The sequence below is a fragment of the Schistocerca serialis genome, chromosome 6 (genome assembly GCF_023864345.2).
Source record: "Schistocerca serialis cubense isolate TAMUIC-IGC-003099 chromosome 6, iqSchSeri2.2, whole genome shotgun sequence".
Lineage (NCBI taxonomy): Eukaryota > Metazoa > Arthropoda > Insecta > Orthoptera > Acrididae > Schistocerca > Schistocerca serialis.
The window spans coordinates 63,062,319-63,081,035 of NC_064643.1; the positions used below are offsets into that span (position 1 = coordinate 63,062,319).

General features: G+C 42.6%; 1 protein-coding gene across 1 annotated transcript in view; it reads right to left on the reverse strand.

Moving 5' to 3' along the window:
• LOC126483951 (zinc finger protein Xfin-like) overlaps positions 1 to 18,717 on the reverse strand; it is a 345,327-nt gene that overhangs the window by 247,105 nt on the left and 79,505 nt on the right. Inside the window, exon 5 of the mRNA XM_050107239.1 lies at positions 4,793 to 4,963. Within this exon, the coding sequence (XP_049963196.1) occupies positions 4,793 to 4,963 (171 nt within the window). The remainder of the gene's footprint in view (positions 1 to 4,792; positions 4,964 to 18,717) is intronic.

Genomic DNA, 18,717 nt, shown 5'->3' on the forward strand with positions numbered 1-18,717 from the left:
TGAAAACAGACAGCTGATAAAAGTGTCCCCAAACAGCTCCATTCAGTTTCTGACACTCCAGTCATGCAGTATTTCATTCTTCTGTAGTTACAATTAATTTACAATTTCTTTTGCAACATTTTCTGACTTTCACCATAGTCTTTTGGCTTCATTTTTGTTATAAGGAACTGAAAACATCATTCCTGAGATAACAGCAAGTTTACTGAGTCATGTATACAAGCTGATCAAAATCTGGAAAATTGAACTGTGTGTCTAGTACCTCCCACCGCGGAAGTCGAACATGCGCCAGAACAAATGGACGTGGTCAGCCCATAGAGGGCTCCGTGTCCGCGGTGGCTATTCTGCGCAGCAGCTCTCGCACAGCGTGGGCACCACCACTACGCCACGTGCAGACAGTGGCCAATAGCCGCTCCCTCCGGTTTCGTATATAGGGACCCACTCTGCCCTAGTCCAGTCAGTCTGGTACTCGCTCTGTGTGTGCTCTTTGTGGTGGACCACCCGTCGGCTTTGGACATTTTTGGACTAGATGCGTTTACACAGTTTGGCTTTTCCATTCAAGACGAAGTGCAGTTTGTTTCCACTACAGTTCCATTTCAGTGCATAGACGATCTGTGCACGTCCTTTTCCTCCCTGTTTTCGGCAGACCTGGGCTGCGCTTCTGATATCTAGGCACACATCACTTTACTGCCGAATGCCCGGCCTTGCTTTTGTCGGGCGTGGCCTATTTCGGTCGCCTTGCATGCGGCCATCAAGCAGGAACTCGATCGGTTCCAGGCTGCGGGGGTTATCGAGCCAGTACAATCGAGTGCCTGGGCAACACCCTTAGTGGTCATCAAGAAACCCAATGGATCGCTTCGGCTTTGTGGGGATTTTGGGGCTACGATCAACGCTCAGTCTTTGGTCGAAACTTATCCCATTCCTCAACAGGAAGGCCTTCTCGCTAAACTGGCAGGTGGAGAGTACTTTTCTAAGATTGATCTGGCAGAAGCCTATCACCAATTGCCGTTGGATGAGGAATCGCAGGCCATCGTTGTCGTCAACATGCCTTTCGGTCTCTATAAATACTAGTGTCTTCCGTTTGGCATCTCCTCTGCCCCTGCGATTTTCCAGTGGTATCTCGAGCAACTTATGCAACCAATACCGGCTTGTGTCAATTACCTCGATGATATCTTAGTCACGGGGCGCACGCGCCAGAAACATCTATGCAACCTCAGTACCTTATTTCACGCCCTGCAGGCTGCGGGTTTACGTTGTCGGCTGGAGAAGTGCAGTTTTTTTCAACTGGAAGTGAAGTACTTAGGACATTGGCTCAGTAAAGATGGCATTCGTCGTTCGGACTGTAATGTCGCGGCCCTTTCCCATCCACAAAACTTATCCGAACTCCAGATATTTTTGGGGAAAGTCAATTATTACTTAAAGTTCTTACCCCAAGCCACCCACGTCGCACACCCCCTAAATCGCCTGCGTTGCAAAGGGGTACCTTATGCGTGGACTTCTGCCCGCCTGAAGACGATGCTGAAAACTGCCCCTTGCCTTATGCCTTTCTCTCCGGGTCGTCCCTTGGTGGTGGTGGCCGATGCCTCAGCGTACGGGATTGGGGCAGTCCTGGCACACAGGAATGAGGATGGGTCGGAACAACCTGTGGCATATGCATCCAAGACGTTAACCCCTGCGCAAAGGAATTACTCTCAGATCGAAAAGGAGGCTCTTGCCATTATTTTTGCAGTTCAGAAATTTCACATTTACCTGTTTGGGGCGCAGTTCACCCTCCTCACGGATCACAAGCCCTTAGTGTCGCTTTTCGGGTAGTGTCGCTTTTCGGGCCCCATTCGCACCTCCCAGAACAGACAGCTCAGCATCTTCAGTGCTGGGCGTTGTTCTTGCATAATTACACATACACCATCCGCTATAAGCCCACCATTCAACACACTAATGCAGATGCCTTGTCACGTCTCCCAGCAGGACCCGATCCGGCGTTCGACCAGCAGGAAGTCCTGTGCTTCCACATCGACTCTGCCCGCCGGGAGACTCTCGATGGATTTCCTCTGACGGTTGCACAAATCGCTGCTTACACGCACAGGGACCCCATTCTGCAGCAAGTCCTCTGCTATGTGACCCATGGTTGGCCTCCCTAACTTATCTGACGTTTGAAAATTGACTTCAGCCCGTGGCGTAACGTCTCACACAGACCTTCGGTGATGGAGGGCATCCTCCTGTTGTCCACGGACTCGGACGCCCATCGGGTGGTCATCCCTCCGGGCTTACACCACCGAGTCCTGCACTTATTACACTGTGGACACTGGGGGATGTCTCGCATGAAGGCGTTGGCTCGACGACATGTCTATTGGCCAGGGATCGATGGAGACATTGAGCACCTGGTCCATGGTTGCACAGTGTGTGCACGTTATCAAGGCTAGTCCTCCACAATCTTTCGCACATTGGCCAACACCCAGCCAACCCTGGGATAGGATCCATCTAGATTTTACAGGCCCCTTCTTAGGCTCCACGTGGCTCCTCATCATTGATGCCTATTCAAAATACCCACATGTGGTCCACATGGCGTACACCACCACTGACGCCACCCTCACTGCCTTGGCCCTAGTGTTGGCCAATGAAGGCCTTCCTCACACGTTGGTCACAGATAATGGGCCCCAATTCATGGCGTCCTTGTTCCAGAACTTCTGCTCCGCTAACTGTATCAAATACATTCACTCTCCTCCCTTCCATCCTTCATCCAATGGTGCGGGAACACCTGGTCCGAACTTTCAAACAGCAGCTGATGAAATCAGTGGAGCCGTCAGCCACCACCTTGGCCCTCACCTTGTTTCTAAGCACCTACCGCACTATGCCGGTGGCCGGTCATAGTCCTGCTGAACTCCTTCACAGGCGACAACCTCGGACCCTCCTCCACCTGCTGATACCATCCCCTTCTGGGCCCCGCTCTCGCCCCTCTCAGTGATACGCCCCAGGCATGGCCGTGTGGGCCCACTCCTATGGCGGCACACCTGCATGGACGCCCGCTACGGTGACGGCGGCTCAATGGGCGGCGTGTGACGACCGTACAGACACACGGGGCTCGAGCGCCGCCACCATAACCAACTCCGCCCTCGGGTCCCTGCCTTGGTTCCTCCCCCACCGCCTTCCCTCCTTCCTGGTGCGGACACGTCCCTCGAGGTGGAGCCCTTCCCTTCAACCTCCGTCTCCTCGCCGGCTCTGCAGACACCGTTTCTGCCTCGCCAGGGTATAGAGACGCCTGCTGACCCCTGCCCTCTGGTGACACATTGATGGATGCCGCAGACAGTCTGCCCTCGCCTCCCCCAGTGGTCCCTCCGGATGTCTCACAACCCGTGCCCTCGTTCCGCCCGCCTCGGCATCGTCTGTGGCATTTCCGCCCCTATGCACCAATTTTGAGGGGGGAGGGGGGGGGGGGATGATCTAGTACCTCCCACCGTGGGAGTCGAACACGCGCCAGAGCAAATGGACATGGTCAGCTCATAGAGGGCTCCGTGTCCGCGGCGGCTATTCCGCGCAGAGGCTCTCACGCAGTGAGGGCGCCACCACTACGCCACGTGCATACAGCGGCCAATAGCCGCTCCCTCCGGTTTCGTACATAAGGACCCACTCTGCCCTAGTCCAGTCAGTCTGGTACTCACTCTGGATTGCGTCTATATCTCAGCGGTACTGCGTTCTGGTCATTGCTCGTTGTTGACTTTGCCTGGTTTTGCTTCCAAGTGGATTTACTGTTGGAATTTGGTGTTCTGGTTTCTACAAGCCTCCGTTGTTTATCTCTTCCTTGTTGTGTCGGTCATTGTCGGTTGTTGTTGGTTGTTGTTGGTCTGTCGTCCGACTCGTCCTTGTATTTACCCGGTGGTGCGTGCTCCACCGCTGGCGGCTTCCCCGCCCGGCGCTTCCGATCCGCATCCCAAGGCGTTCCCGCGGTTGGTTTTGGTTACTATAGTGTGGTATTATTTCTTCAACAACCATGAGTGTATATAAGTGTGAGAGATATGTTTGTGTTCCAGGTTTGGAGTGTAGTGTCTTTCTCTAAAGGTAGCAGAAGGGCCAACGATTTTCTCGTGATTGTAGATGCAATGTCCATGGACGCCTAAACTGTGGTGCACACACACTTGTATCTTCATGTATCTTGAAAGTTGCTTAAATCTATGTGCTATTAGATCAAACAGCAATAGCTAAGTGGCTGACTGTCCTATTTTTTTTCTTTTTCTTTTTTTTTTTTAATTACAAATACTGCCAAGTCATTCTCTCAATGAACAACCTCAGATAAACTGCCCAACCCACTGTCCTTTTGTTCACGTGCTCTGGAATTTAATAGGGGGATCCTGGGAATCTCTTTCGCCACATCTAAAAGATAGCCTTTCAACTAGAAGTGGTTCCATACTACTAATATGGAAACAGGTTACCCAGAACCTAATTGTGTCATAATTAGCCTAGTTCTCGCACATATCAATTTCTTTGCTTTTACATTCTCGCACATCGCATACCTCCCTTCCTCCATCTATATGCATTCCCTCTGCATTTATGTGATGCCAAAACCAGTTTCACTGATTTGTTTCTTCTTCTTTTTTTCTCTTTCATTGTATCCCTTCAGTCAATCTCTTATTGACTTCCTTTACATTTCTTTTACATTCCCACTCTGTGAATTCTGAAAAGTTTAACCTTTAACTTTCATCAAGTAGTTACCAGCAACGGGTAAGCGGATAGACCTCTTCTGACTCAAGCAGAGTTTATATGAAATATATAGCTGTCATTTTACAAATTAACAATGACTCACCTGTGAAGAGGAAAAATCTGTTGGCTGGTTGGCTAAAATTGCTATACTGTAACTCTTCCCATGTGTATCATTTTCTTCAGATAGGTTGCCATTAGCTACAGTTTCATTTCTTGCAGATACAGCATTGGATAATTCTCCCATCTGTATGACACGTGAGTATGGAGTTGTCTCCTGGAAGTGAAAAGATACAATTTACAAGTATTGAAACAAAGACAAGGGTTGGGGTTCAAGCCCCTATTTGTCAAACTTTCAAGCTGCCACAGAGAGATTGTAGTACACATTGAGATGCAGAGTGAAGTACTGGTTCCAGAACCCACTCTTATACTGTTTTTGAGAATTCCCTGTTGTTCTCTTGCTAATAAAATATGTAATTAAAAACAAAAATTGGTTTGGATCAGAAAGCAGTCGAAAAGCAAAGACATCACATAGAGGGGTCATTATGCTTACACTATGTCACTTCTTGAGCAGTATACAGGCCCTGAATGATGCATTCTGTGAAGCTTCCAAAATCAGTCATGGTAGAGAGAGCGTGCTTTACGCTCAACCCTAGCTCGGTTGCACTGTACGCAACACAGTTTGCAAACAAGTGAATCCTTTTGGTAAGAGGCTACTTGCACAGCTGCCTGTTAGAATGTGTTAGTGTGACCCAAGCAGCATATATCGTAACCCTGTTTCCTTGCCCTTTTTAGGGTATATTCAGCTGAAAGACAAGATGCAGAATAAATAAAGTTGAAACAACTACTAGCAAAACAAATACTGGATCTTGGACAAAGCCAATGATATTAAAGAAAATGCATCTAGTGTTTTCCAACAAAATGTGGTGTCACCGCCAGACACCACACTTGCTAGGTAGTAGCCTTTAAATCGGCCACGGTCTGTTAGTATACATCGGACCCGCGTGTCGCCACTATCAGTGATTGCAGACCGAGCGCCGCCTCAAGGCAGGTCTAGTCTAGAGAGACTCCCTAGCACCCGCCCCAGTTGTACAGCTGACTTTGCTAGCGATGGTTCACTGTCTACATACAGCAGAGACGACAGTTTAGCATAGCCTTCAGCTGCGTCATTTGCTACGACCTAGCAAGGTGCCATATTCAGTTACTGTGAATGTATTCTGAACAGACAATATTGTGAATCATGTACCGTCAAGAGCGATGTTCATCATTAATGGATTAAAGTTAAGTATCAAACTAATTACGTCCACTTTCTGAATTCTGATTCCTTGTCATGTTCCAGACCTCATGTCAGTATAGTTCTTCCCTCCTCACGCCAGCCTGCGTGAGCTAAAACACGTGCATTTCGGCCTCCACTAGTAACACGGTGTTGGCTCTTCTGCCAACACAACACAAAACATCAAAAGCTTCATAAAAAAATGGATGAACTTGTCATATTCGTACGAGAAATTAAAGGATAGATGTAATTTCAACAGATGTGTTGTGCATATCAAAACATCATACTAGCGTGTATTCAGTAGAAACAGGGGATTGGATACATACTGAAGAACTTGAGATGTGTTACAGGCTCTTCAGACTAATGAATGTTCTGTGGAACAGCTCTTTGAATGCTGTGCCACAATAGTGTATTAAGAAATGCGTAAGCTTGTACAACTGACAGTTTACAGACCACCAGTTGGACATAATGTAAGCTTCATAATGCTGTCAGAGACAGAACAAGAGTTATGTGTAATTGTTTAAGGGAGACTTTAATACTGATTTTCTCTGTCAGATAGTACTGAGACAGGGAAAGTAGAGTTGTCGATTCCTATCTTTGGGTCACCTGATATACAAAAAATTTCTCCGTGAATCGAAGAACACAATGCACAGCCATTAACAATTTGGTTTTCAATTCGGCAAACTGCATTGATTTACTGTAAACCCAATAATCAGTGTCTTACCCTATCATGACTAACAAACATTAATAATCACATACACTGACCAGTGATGTACAGAAATGCAGAATCAGTACTGAAAAGTTGAGCAAAGTGTTCAGAGAGAAATTATGATGAGGACACTGGAGAGAAATTTGTAAGGCAGACAGTAAACTCTTTCTTACATATATTCATACAGCAGTTGTCTCTCCCCCCCCCCCCCCCCCCCCCAAAAAAAAAGTAATAATAATAATAATAAAGGCAAAATTAACAAGGATAAAGGATGGATAATTCCTGAGATTAAAGTCCTGAGATTAAAGTACCTTCTGTTAGAATGAGGGAGCTCCACCCAATTCAGAAGACAAACCGTCAGAAAGAGTTAAAACTTCCAATAACCACCACCATTGTAAAATCCTAAAGTCTATTATTAAAAAAATGTGGGAAAAACATACATGCAGGCACACACACACACACACACACACACACACACACACACACACACACACAAGCCTGTCTCCCTACATTGTGCTCAGTCAAAAGAGCTGGCAGTCGACCGAGCAAGCACGTTCATGTGAGTGAGTGAGTGTGTACTTGTGTGCATGTTTTTCCAACAAGCTTGAAAAGGGAAAGGTAGCAAAGCTCTGTATCTTTTGTTTGTGTACCTATTGATGACGCAGCACATTTGCCTTTCAGTGAGTCGTCTCCTTTATTCTCAACCAGAACTTTCTCTACATCACAATCAGGAAATTATTAATATGGAAAAATGAACAACTTTACAGTACTCAAAAATCAATGTATTACTTTTCTTTATACTGGCTCTAACGTGGCCAATCACATTAGTACAGGAGAAGAATGTTTAGTGAGATCTCACACAAACGTAATGGCGTAGACCCAAGCAAGAGGGCTCAATGCTGAAAGAGGGCCACTTGCGGCAATACACAGGCCCAGCATTCAACCGTGGCACCTAGTGCATGCCACTTCTCATTTGGTGGTCAGTGCCTGGCCAGTTACTGAAACCGGGGAGACACTGGCACCCATTGTACACAATATTAGCAGTAGCGACTACACAGCAAATCCACTCCAGTGCATATAATTACTGTCCATCCGGTTGTGCCTGTTGGCAGACGAATCGACTCTGCTCCACTGTCATCTGGACAGAACCATTTCCTGTGGGGTCTAGCTGCCATCTGATAGCTCAAGGGTCAAACTCAGGCCCTCCAAGCCACCAGCCTACAGGCACTGATCACCACCGGTCTACCACATCAACCTCGGTGTGGCTAGATCGAGGATGTCAATTGCGCCACCTGGGCCACATTGAGCTCGACAGCTGCCGGTGACGTACTACAGTGCTTCATCGTGAGGTCTGTGAATTGACATCCACCCTCCAGTGCCGCCAGAATGTAGACTCGAGCTCACTGTACGAACTGTTAGAGGAATAAAGAGATCATATTGCCTTTGAATGGCTTCTGACTTACCACAAACAACCATCCTCCGACAGAGTACATCCCCACCCTCTACAAGTGGTGTGAGAGGTATGGTGGAGACTGCAACTCACAACAAAGACCAACATGGCAGCAGAGATAGGAAGAATTAATTAAGTTCTGACTTCCAATTCTGGAAGGGGTTATATTGTCATCTCCTTCTCCTACCTTCTAACTTGGGGTCACTGTTGATTTCTGCTTTTGGTAGAAATAGACACTAACCGAAATGGCATTGGCTGAAAATGTTTCAGCTAAGGAAATAATTCAACATCTGTCGGCTCAATTTGCCCAAATGTGAGCTGATAATTTAGAAATAAGCTGTCAGTACACGGAACAAGGTAGCTAACACTGACCTACACACAGATGGGTTATCCTACATCACGATACACAGCACCATCAGCACATGGCATGAGCTGGTTGAGGTAATTTGGCACGCCCAGTGTTCTCCATTGGCAATTAACGAATTTATTTGGCATGCAAAATATACAGTTTGTTCACAAAAATGGGTGTGCATAGAATTCCTACCTTAGCTCTATTGAACTGAACATTTCCTTTCCTGGCCATATGCTAGTCATATTGTGTCTGTGGTGTACAGAAATAAAAATTTTAATATATGATCTGTGAACGTGTAATAAGACAAAAATGGAAGATGCATGTCCACTTCGGAATGACATCAGCTTATAAAAGTTCACCAAATCAAACACACTCACTTCTGACAGTGTGTGCATTCATATTTACGTAACATCAAATATTAGAGAAACTATTTCTCTTAATTTCATATGAAACTCACAGAACCTTTTGGAAAAAAGAAGGATACACAAAGCTAAGTTGAAACATGCCTTACATATCTCCTTTCTGTGTTTTATTCTCGGAAATGTTATTGATTCTTAATTATGTGATAAATCATACTGAGAATGACGTGTTTTCATCAATCTTCAATGAGTCATTGCTTTAAAATGGCTTACTCCCATTACACATGAGCTATAACACAAAAATTCTTTAATCACCAATACAAAATTTCCAGCCATTTTATTACAACAATTGGTTCCAATAACAATTCATCTCCAGATATTCAATGTGAGCTGCTTAGAAACAGCATATATTTGTAGGGTGTAAAGTAAAACATAAAACCCATCGAATGTGGGTATCTGATGAACACGTCAAGTATGGTGTCCTGCTTTCTGCTTGTGATGCAAAGAGTGTCCTTGCTTCCTACTGATTCTACTTTATGTGGCATGTTGCTAAAATATCACACAACTTATTTTATGTTCCATGTGAGGAAATGGCTTCTCAATGAGAGATAGCAGGAAGTGACATCACAAAATTCGTTGAATGCCACATCAATGTTAGCTAACTCATCCTATGTGCTGACAGCATTACATAACAAGCTTGAGAGTCTGCAGGCAAAAAGAAGGGAACATTGTACTAACTTGGCCCTTATTGTCCAAGGTAGTAGTGCCATATCTTTGGTGACTTATTTTTCAGGCAGATCAGAGGAAGATATCTCGATTTTTATAGATAATTTACTGACAGCTGCAAGATTGAAGGAATCGAATGACGTGCAGTTATTATAGCCAAGTTGGCGTAAGTTGATCCCTGACAGTCGTCACAGAGGGTTAAGGCGGCAGAGTCGCATGCCTATCTGAATCAACAGCATAACACGACTGTGCAAACATCCCTATGGCAATGCCTCAGTACTGTCACAAATCTATAGATGGCTACTCTTTTTGCCTGCAACCATTTGCACTTCGCAGTTGAAAGCTGGAACAGTACCACTGTCAGGGACCTACTTATGCTGACTTGAGCATGTGTAAGACTCAAGTAACATTGACAAGAGTTGTTAGGGAATGTGTTACGTCCCATGAGAAGTTGGGCAATGCTCAGTCTTTTCAAGGCCTACAGGAGGGGTTGGTGGAATCGCATAGGAGAAAAAATACCCCTAATCCTGAGCAGCATAATGCTATAGCGCAGAGAAAAACACTGTCTGCACAAAGTTTTACTGATTAAATTGTGAAACTGAAAGCAAATACTTATGAGTTAATGGATGGTGGCAACACTAACAGAGCTACTCTGCAAAAAGCAGAACAGAGGTAGCTAGATGTGTTCTTGTGGTGTTTGCCAATCGAAATTTCATGCCAGGTATAGATTGAATTCCTGAAAACCTAAAAAACCTGTAGCAACTGCAATAGCATTATCAGAGATAGATGCAGTGACCAGGGCTAGAGAAAAGAAGGCAGTCGTCAATATGGAAATCGTGTGCTATCGTCATGGTTGGCCTGGTCACATTCGGAAGAATTGTTTGAATCGAGTTGGACACACTGAATGAAAACATCTGCAGAGGCTCTGCAGGCACAAGGAAGATGGTCACAGAGTAGGCTTGTATTCCAAGGAAATGGTGTGACAACAATACAACATTCTGAGTAAATGTGAGCACAGAGTACCTATGTGCTGAAGCAATGGGCTATATAGAAAGAAGGGTACATAAATTTTTTTTGGGTACAGGATCATTGGTACTCTTAGATAGTCAAGGTATGCATGGTGTGAAAATGTTGAACCTGCCTCGTTGGAGGGAGAGAGAGACTTCCAGACTTTCATTGAAGTAACTCTTCCGACTGCAAAAGCTGCAGTGTCATACTTGGTCTGGATTTCCCACGTAAACATCACACCAATACTGACTTGTAACAGTGTATAGAAGAACTGGACGGGATGCCATTCTGGTTAGGCTTTACTGCCAGGAAAACCGTAATGCCACAATGTATGCCTCCCAGACGTGTGGTAAGCCAACTAAAGCTGCATGCGTGATCCCTTAGAACTGACTCTCAGGATAAAATTCTGTAAAGTGCATGGAAGCTAGTCTGAGTGTACCTGTATGAAGGAGCAGACTTGTTAGTTAATACATTATGTATAGCTGAATCCTTGGCAGAACACAGGGAACAGGAGGAAGTACAGTGGATGTACATTGTAGGGTTAATAAAATGTCGTGTAGACTATTACAAATTCTAAAGTTTAAAGCCAATGGGAGAACAGAACAGGTGCACAGAACGATAGGGAAAAAGTGGAGTTACTACGACAGTCTGAAAAGTTCTCAGCCTGATAGTGAAAACGACAACTTATGCTTTCGAAGACGCTTTATTTTTCAACATAATCTTCTTTAACATCAATAAATTTCATCCAGCAGTACTCCAATGCCAGTATCTCCTCTCTGTAGTGTTCCTCTAGAAGTGCTGCAAAGTACCAATCCACAGTCACAATGGCTTCTTCACTTGATGAAAAGTGCTGATCAGCAAAGAATTTCTTCAGTTTTCAGAATAGATGGAAATTCGAGTGATGCAAATCTGAGGAATTCCTTTTGCATCCGAAAACACTGACACCAAGATCTTTTCTGCCAATGGCACCATCCTTGGTTTCTTTGGAGCAGAAGAACTAGCTTCTATCCACAGCACAGACTGCTGTTTGGTTTCAGGAATGTAGAGGTGAATCCAAGTTTCATCCACTGTCACATACCACCAAAAAAGTCACTTCTGTTTTTCTTAAAACGTGTCAAGCACTTTTTGGAAAGTTTCATGCAAATGCATCTGTGATCTACAGCAAGCACACATGGCACTCCACTTGGAAAAGGTTTTCTTGTGTTCAGATCCTAGTGCAAGATATGACCAATGTGTTCCTTTGATATCCGTAGAGCATTACCAGTTTCACCCACCTTTATAAGCTAATCTTCCATATCACATCATGCTCTTTATCAACAATTTTTGGTGTGCTTGGACTTTTTGGACATCCTTTGTGGATCTTTTACAGCCACATTTCAACTTGACCGCCCATTTCTTCATGGTCGAAATTGAAGGTGAAGAGCTGCCACACACATTTACAAGCCATAAATGAATTTCAGTTGGTGTTAAGCTTTCTTTTACAAAGAACTTAATCACTGTGCAATACTCAATTTTTCCCATTTTCAACACACTCCATCACACCACATCTGCTTCAAGTGACTGCCTACAGTTAATTGCTGCCTGGAATGATTTTCAATTTTACATGGCATCTACTAATACTTATAAGAATTTAAGGGGGGAAAAATCACGTGAATACCGTATTTACTCAAATCTAAGCCGCACTCGAATCTAAGCCGCACCTGAAAAATGAGACTCGAAATCAAGGAAAAAAAAATTTCCCGAATCTAAGCCACACCTGAAATTTGAGAATCGAAATTCAAGGGGAGAGAAAAATTTTCGGCCGCACCTCCAAATTGAAACAAAGTTGGTCCATTGTAATATGAGACACAATTTAGGTCGAATGAATGACTATACAGCTACAGTAGTTTGGTTTGAGTCGTAAGCTTAGCAGTTAAGCTTCACCAGGTAGCTATGCTATGTGTCAGGTGCTCCGTCCATATTTATACAGGTACCCTTCCTTTTTCACGTGCTTCGTCTGGTTTGAATTGATTACTTATTTTTCTTTGATCTGATAAGTGCCGTTCTCTTTGTTTTAGGTGTTTACATCACTCTAAGCTGAAAATGCATTACTGTACTGTGTCATGCATTGTTTGTCGCATTCTGATAATGTGCGTTTACGACCTGTCGCCGCTCGCGGCATGACTTGCTTTTGTGCACGCTACCGCAGCTTACAATTAAAAAACAAAAGAGAGGAATCGTCTCATTAGCGAAACAATGGCAAGAGAGTGCTATTTGTTGTTACTTACACTGCTGCTTTCTTCGATAATGATCAACAAGAACCAAATAATAGAGTGCATATGATAGAAGATGTTCTGAACGAGAGTTTCGCGAAATTTTTTTTTCTGTTTGAAAATCTTTGCAGACGCCTCTTTAGTAGATTACATTCTGCACAGAAATTAGTGTCATCTTAGATTTAAAAATCTAGTGAATTGCCGTGCTTCATTTCTGACTGTATCACTATTAGGCATAAGAATAATATGAATATAAACATGACATGATATGTATATTCTTCCGCGTTTGCTGTTGTATCACTCAAGTTTCGTAGTTCATTAGGCAGACAGAATTTAAATGAGATAGCAGCAAACACGAAACAATACATGGCAAAATGTTTATATTTGTATTCTTCTTATGGTGAAGAGAATACTGTATGTGATTCACAATACATAATAGTTCCTATTAGCAACCATCTCTTCTCACAGGTAGGAAAAAATTCAGAACGTTGAGTTGGCCATATTGACAAACATCCCAAACAGTCTTGCCAGTCGGATTTACGTAGTACATTGAAATGCTGCTACATTCGAAGATGAACAATACGGAAATTGTATTTACTTCATTGGATAATGTATGAAAATGCAGCGGTAAAAACTCGGGGAGGAGAAAAAAGCTCATCTTCCACCATTTTTTTAAATTGATTTACTGACGCAGAGGTTTTGGCGCCAGTATTTATCTTTGTGCCTGCAAAGCATGCCTGTGTAGCACTACATATATTTGACGGCAGAACTTAGTTATAGCGGCACCTACCAACATTTTTCAGAACTTCCGCTTCCTTTGCACTCAATTCTACGTCGCAGGCGGTTTTTTGGATTACAAAAACCAGAAAAAAAGTGCGGCTTAGATTCGAGTAAATACGGTAGTGCTGCGATCTCTGAGCAAGGCCCAGAACTTTTCAGACAGCCTGCATATTGTATGAATACTGACAATAGTAACTGGGACGCTCTACTACTGTTTATGATAGCAGCGTATAATAGAATGGTGCACCAGAGTACTTGATTATTGCTATATTAGATCATTTATGGTCAGAAATGGCCTGGGGAAGACGTATAAGGAGTGCATAATTTTGCAAAGACATTGAGCAACGTCTATGTCCTGAAGGCAAACAGAAAGAGAAATTTATTATGTGATACCAGGAGCTGGTTGGCTGGTGGGTTGAATGTGTAAAGGGATCGAACTACTAGGTCATCAGTCCCTGATACCAGGAGCATTACCAGGTAATTTAAATAACCCTCTGTTCAATATAAAGCAAGAACTTTGGGCTCAAAACACTACAGTGCATGTGGAACGAGTCCAACTGTTTTAGGGTGCCCAAAAGCCCTGCCTCAATTACCCTCCAAAGGGGGAATGGAAGTTATTGCCTGCCAGGGGGCCTTCGGTCAAACTGGCAGCCTTCTAACTGTTGAGCCAACTACCAGCACCAGTTGCAACTGGCCAGCCACCCTGAACTCAGTAAATGACATTGTGCCATGACTGGGCTGCACTGAGATTATCAGCTGTCCATGGCCTACCGTGACACTTTGCTGCAGGTTCCGTGCGTCGAGGCCCACATTCGGGCACTGCCAGGTGTGGGCTCAACCGTGTCGTACAAACTATTGGAGTTACAAAGGGATTGTACTGCCTTGAAATGGCTTCTCACTCACACCAACCTGTCATCCTCCAAACCCTCCACAGAATGATGATGTTTGGTTGAACTTAAGAAGAGATAACAATACTGGGATATCTGAATTAAAAATGAATACATCTATAAGAACAAGAAAATTTTGCATATAATGGATGGTGTGCCATTGGATATAACAAATGAAAGTTACACGCAATTTGAACTTTGCTCAATCAGCATGACATCTTAAGACTTGCTTGTAACTTCATGTACAAAGAGAACAGATTTTGATTTTTCAAAAAAAAAAAAAAAATAAGTTAACAACAGTAATTACGTAAGCAATTGCCACTGCAAAATAGTAGCAAGTTACAGGCAGTGCAACTAAGGAAAATGAAGTGTTTATTCAGCAGAAATTAGCAGTGAGAATATGGCATAAAGTGGATAACTATACATGTTTCAGAGGCCTTTATCGGGGTCTTGGAATTCTTATAGTCACTTGCCCCAATACATTTACTCCTAAATGGTTTTTGTTGGTGGCAATAACAATCACTTTCAGCTCAACTGTGATTTATACAATCACAAGACACAAAATAATTTTTATATAGACTTTACCTGCTTGTATATGATTCAAGAATGGAATCATGCATTCCGATGGGAAGATATTCAACAACCTTCTGTCTAACTTAAAACAAGAAACTGAGAATTCCTGCCAATTCAAAAATAAATAAATATCTACATACTTCATCAGTCACTACTTCTCCAATTTATCTGATTATTAACATTCAAGGATTGAAAATTTTATTAACTACGTAGAAATTTGAAATATAGTAATTATTGCATTAGCATCACCTAATTATGACAGTATTCACATTACCGGTTTCAGCAATTTATTGCTATCTTCATAAGTGATAATTAATCAATTAATAGCTTAGTTTTTTCAAGTTATGCAAACTGAACATCATGAAATGCTATTAAATATGTCAATGAATTATACTGTGTTGTCAGATGGTAAAGAGGCCTGTAGGTACTGGAATTTCTTCATAAACTCTTCTCCTAACAAATACAGTGTCATCCATTTCAGGACCTCATCCAAGATACCTACAGCTATATTGTGGGAGGTAAATGCCTTGGTTATAATAACTGCTGAGTGATTTATTTAAATTCTGTAAGTTCTAAACTGAAAACAACTACGTACTTTGCACATTAGCAAACATTGCCAAAGGCAAAAGAAGTGGAAACTGGAAAAAATATTTTTTAGAACAGACCTGGGATTGAGCTCATCGAGGTCAATATGGTCCAGGCAGTACTGTAGTATGCAAATACTGAGCAGCCAAAACCGTCTTCACTTGGACGATAATTTCCTTACACGTGTTTACCACTGTTCCAGTTCATCATCACATGTGGAGTTGACATATCGGTTTAAGCATGTGTTCTATAGTTAAAAAAATTTATATGAATTGTATAGTTACACATATTCAAACCTAGAATGCTTATCTGTACGAGACATTCGATCATTATTGGTTGAAGTTGAACTCCATATACTTATCTGTTTACTACAAATATTTCAAATGTCCCTTTCTTATTTTACCACTACATGTCGATGAAATGTGTTTAAACTAACCAAATGAATAAAAAGTTGATCATACAATGTAAGCTTTCACAGCCGGTATTGTCTTCACTTAAAACTTCCAGGCTGATAGGCCGTGGTCGAAGTATAAAACTCTCTCCTGACGTTTCGTCTCCATGAAGAATAAAAAGTTCTCCCTAAGAATTGTTATGAGATAAGTTATTAAGTGTACTCATTACTTACATAGTCAATCTTTTACTTCACCTTCAACTAGCACATAAAAAAAATATTTTGAGCTTTAGCAGTGTGGAAGTGGCATATTCACATATTCACCACATAATTTTTTTACATTAATAACTATCATCACCATCACCATCACCATCACCATCATCAGGACTTTATTCTGGAGAGCCAGATAGGAACTTTGTGAACGATATGCCTGTGTTGGTTCCTGTCCTGGTATAGCTTTTCCCTCTCCACTACATCCCATGTTACTCCTCTCCTCTTGAGATCTGCCTTAACCTGATCTGTCCATCTCTTTCCAGGCCAATCAGTCGGTCTTCTTTCTGGTGCCTCCATCTCCAAATACTTGCGTGGAGTTCAAGTTGGGTCCATTTGCTTCACGTGACCGAACCACTTCAGTCTCAAAGCACTCATCCTCTCCTCTGTAGTCAATGTGTCATCTGCAGGTCTCTCCTAACATAATCATTCCTGACTCTCTCTCTCTCTCCTAGTTTTTTGTAGAGCTGACCTAAGGAACTTCATTTCACATGCTTGCATTTGACTCTCTTCTCTCTTATTTATGACACAGCCCTCTAGACTGATTGGCAGGAGATAAGTTTTATACATGGTCTGTTAGGCTCTTTGAGGGACTTCCTTGTCTCAGATTAGATTTTGTACTTGGTGAAGATGCTAGATCCTTTTGTTATTCTGTTTAAGACTTCTAGTTTGGTACTTCCAATGTGTGATATGATGTTACCCAGATATTTGAAGCTTTTCACACATTCAACCTTCTCCTCCTCCAGTATGATGTTGCAATGTGGGGATGTGCTGCTCATCTTTATTGCTGCTGTCTTGTACCTACTCACAGTTAACTATAATTCTTTCAATTTTGTGTTCCAGTAATCTAGTCTCCTCTGAACCTCCATTTCCCTCTCTCCCCAAATGGCGATGTCATCAGCAAAAACAAAAGCACTGAGATCTTCATTTTCTTCCTCCTTGATTTCTTTCACGATTGTGTCCATAAGTGTAATGAAGAGTAAACGGGAGAGCGAACTGCCTTGCCGAACACCTCTCTTTGTCTCAAACCATTTTGATCTTCCACCTTCTACTTGTACACTGCTCTCACAATCATCGTACAGCATCTGGACTTTTTTAATTAATGAATGAGGAACATTATGTTTTCTCTAGCATTCCCATATTTTATCCCTTGGTACACTAACATTAACTGACGGAAAGAAAAAATGAGATCTATTGTTCCCCTATTACTTCTAAACCCATGCTGTTGTTCCTCTAACTGGTGTTCTAGAATTTTCCGCAATCTTTTTTCTGTGACCTTTTCCATTATCTTAAGGCAGTGTGATAACAGTGTGATTCCTCAGTAGTTGTTGCATTTCTAACTACTGCCTTTCTTGAACAATGGTATTATAATTCCTTTTTTCCATTCATTTTCCTACCACATCACCCCCAGTAGCCGGTGTAACCATTGAATTCCATGGATTCTTGCGGCTTTAATCATATCCACTGTCAGCTCATCTACTCCAACCGCCTTCCCACTTTTCATCTGCTTCAGGGAATGCTCAGTTTCTAACCAAAAGATTGGCTCCTACTCCTCCTCTGACTCAATGACTTTGGTGTCACTTTTTGTGCACCCTTCCCCATTCAGTAAGATTTCAAAACAATTCTTCATCTCTTCTCTGATACCTTCCATGCCCCTGATAATATCCCCATCCTCTGTTTCAATCGCTTTTATGTCTTCTCTATAAGATCTCTTACATTTCAATAACCCACATAGCAGTTTTTGGTTCCCTTTGTTATCCTGTTCTAGTTTCTGGCTGAATATTTCCCAACTCTTCTCCTTTTCTTCTTTCACAATTCTCTTTGCTTGGAGTTTCTTTTGTTGGTATTCGTTCTCCAAAGTTGTCACCTTATGTTCATCTGTTGACACCAGCCCCTGGTTCTGATTTCTTTTTTCCACCAACTGGTTTCTTTGCCTTTGACTTTACCCTTTGTTCTGCCACATATCTGCACAGCAATGTTAACTACTGATGTTTTAAATAGGTTCAATTCTTCCTCTACACTACCCCTTTCAGTTTTTGGCAATTTTTGTGCTAATAGATTTTAAAAAGTTTTCTTATTTTCTTCTTCTTTCAACTCACACTACTTAATTTTTGGGATTCTTTGTACAGCTTTAATAACAAGTTATTTTTTATTTACACCTTTTCAGCTTGTATCCACACAAAACAAAAGTGCTGTTTTGTAAAGTCTGTAGGCTGTAAACTGGCAATTACAGTGGAACTTTAGCCACAAAATGACCCTAATTCACAGCAATATAACTGAGGTTAACATCTGTGCAACGAAGTTTCCAAGTTCAGTTTAATCCGTGCTAACCTTATAACAAGTGCTTTACACAATCGGCACTTACATGATTTTTTTTAAAAAAAAAAAAAAAAAAAAAAAAAAAAAAATAGAGAGA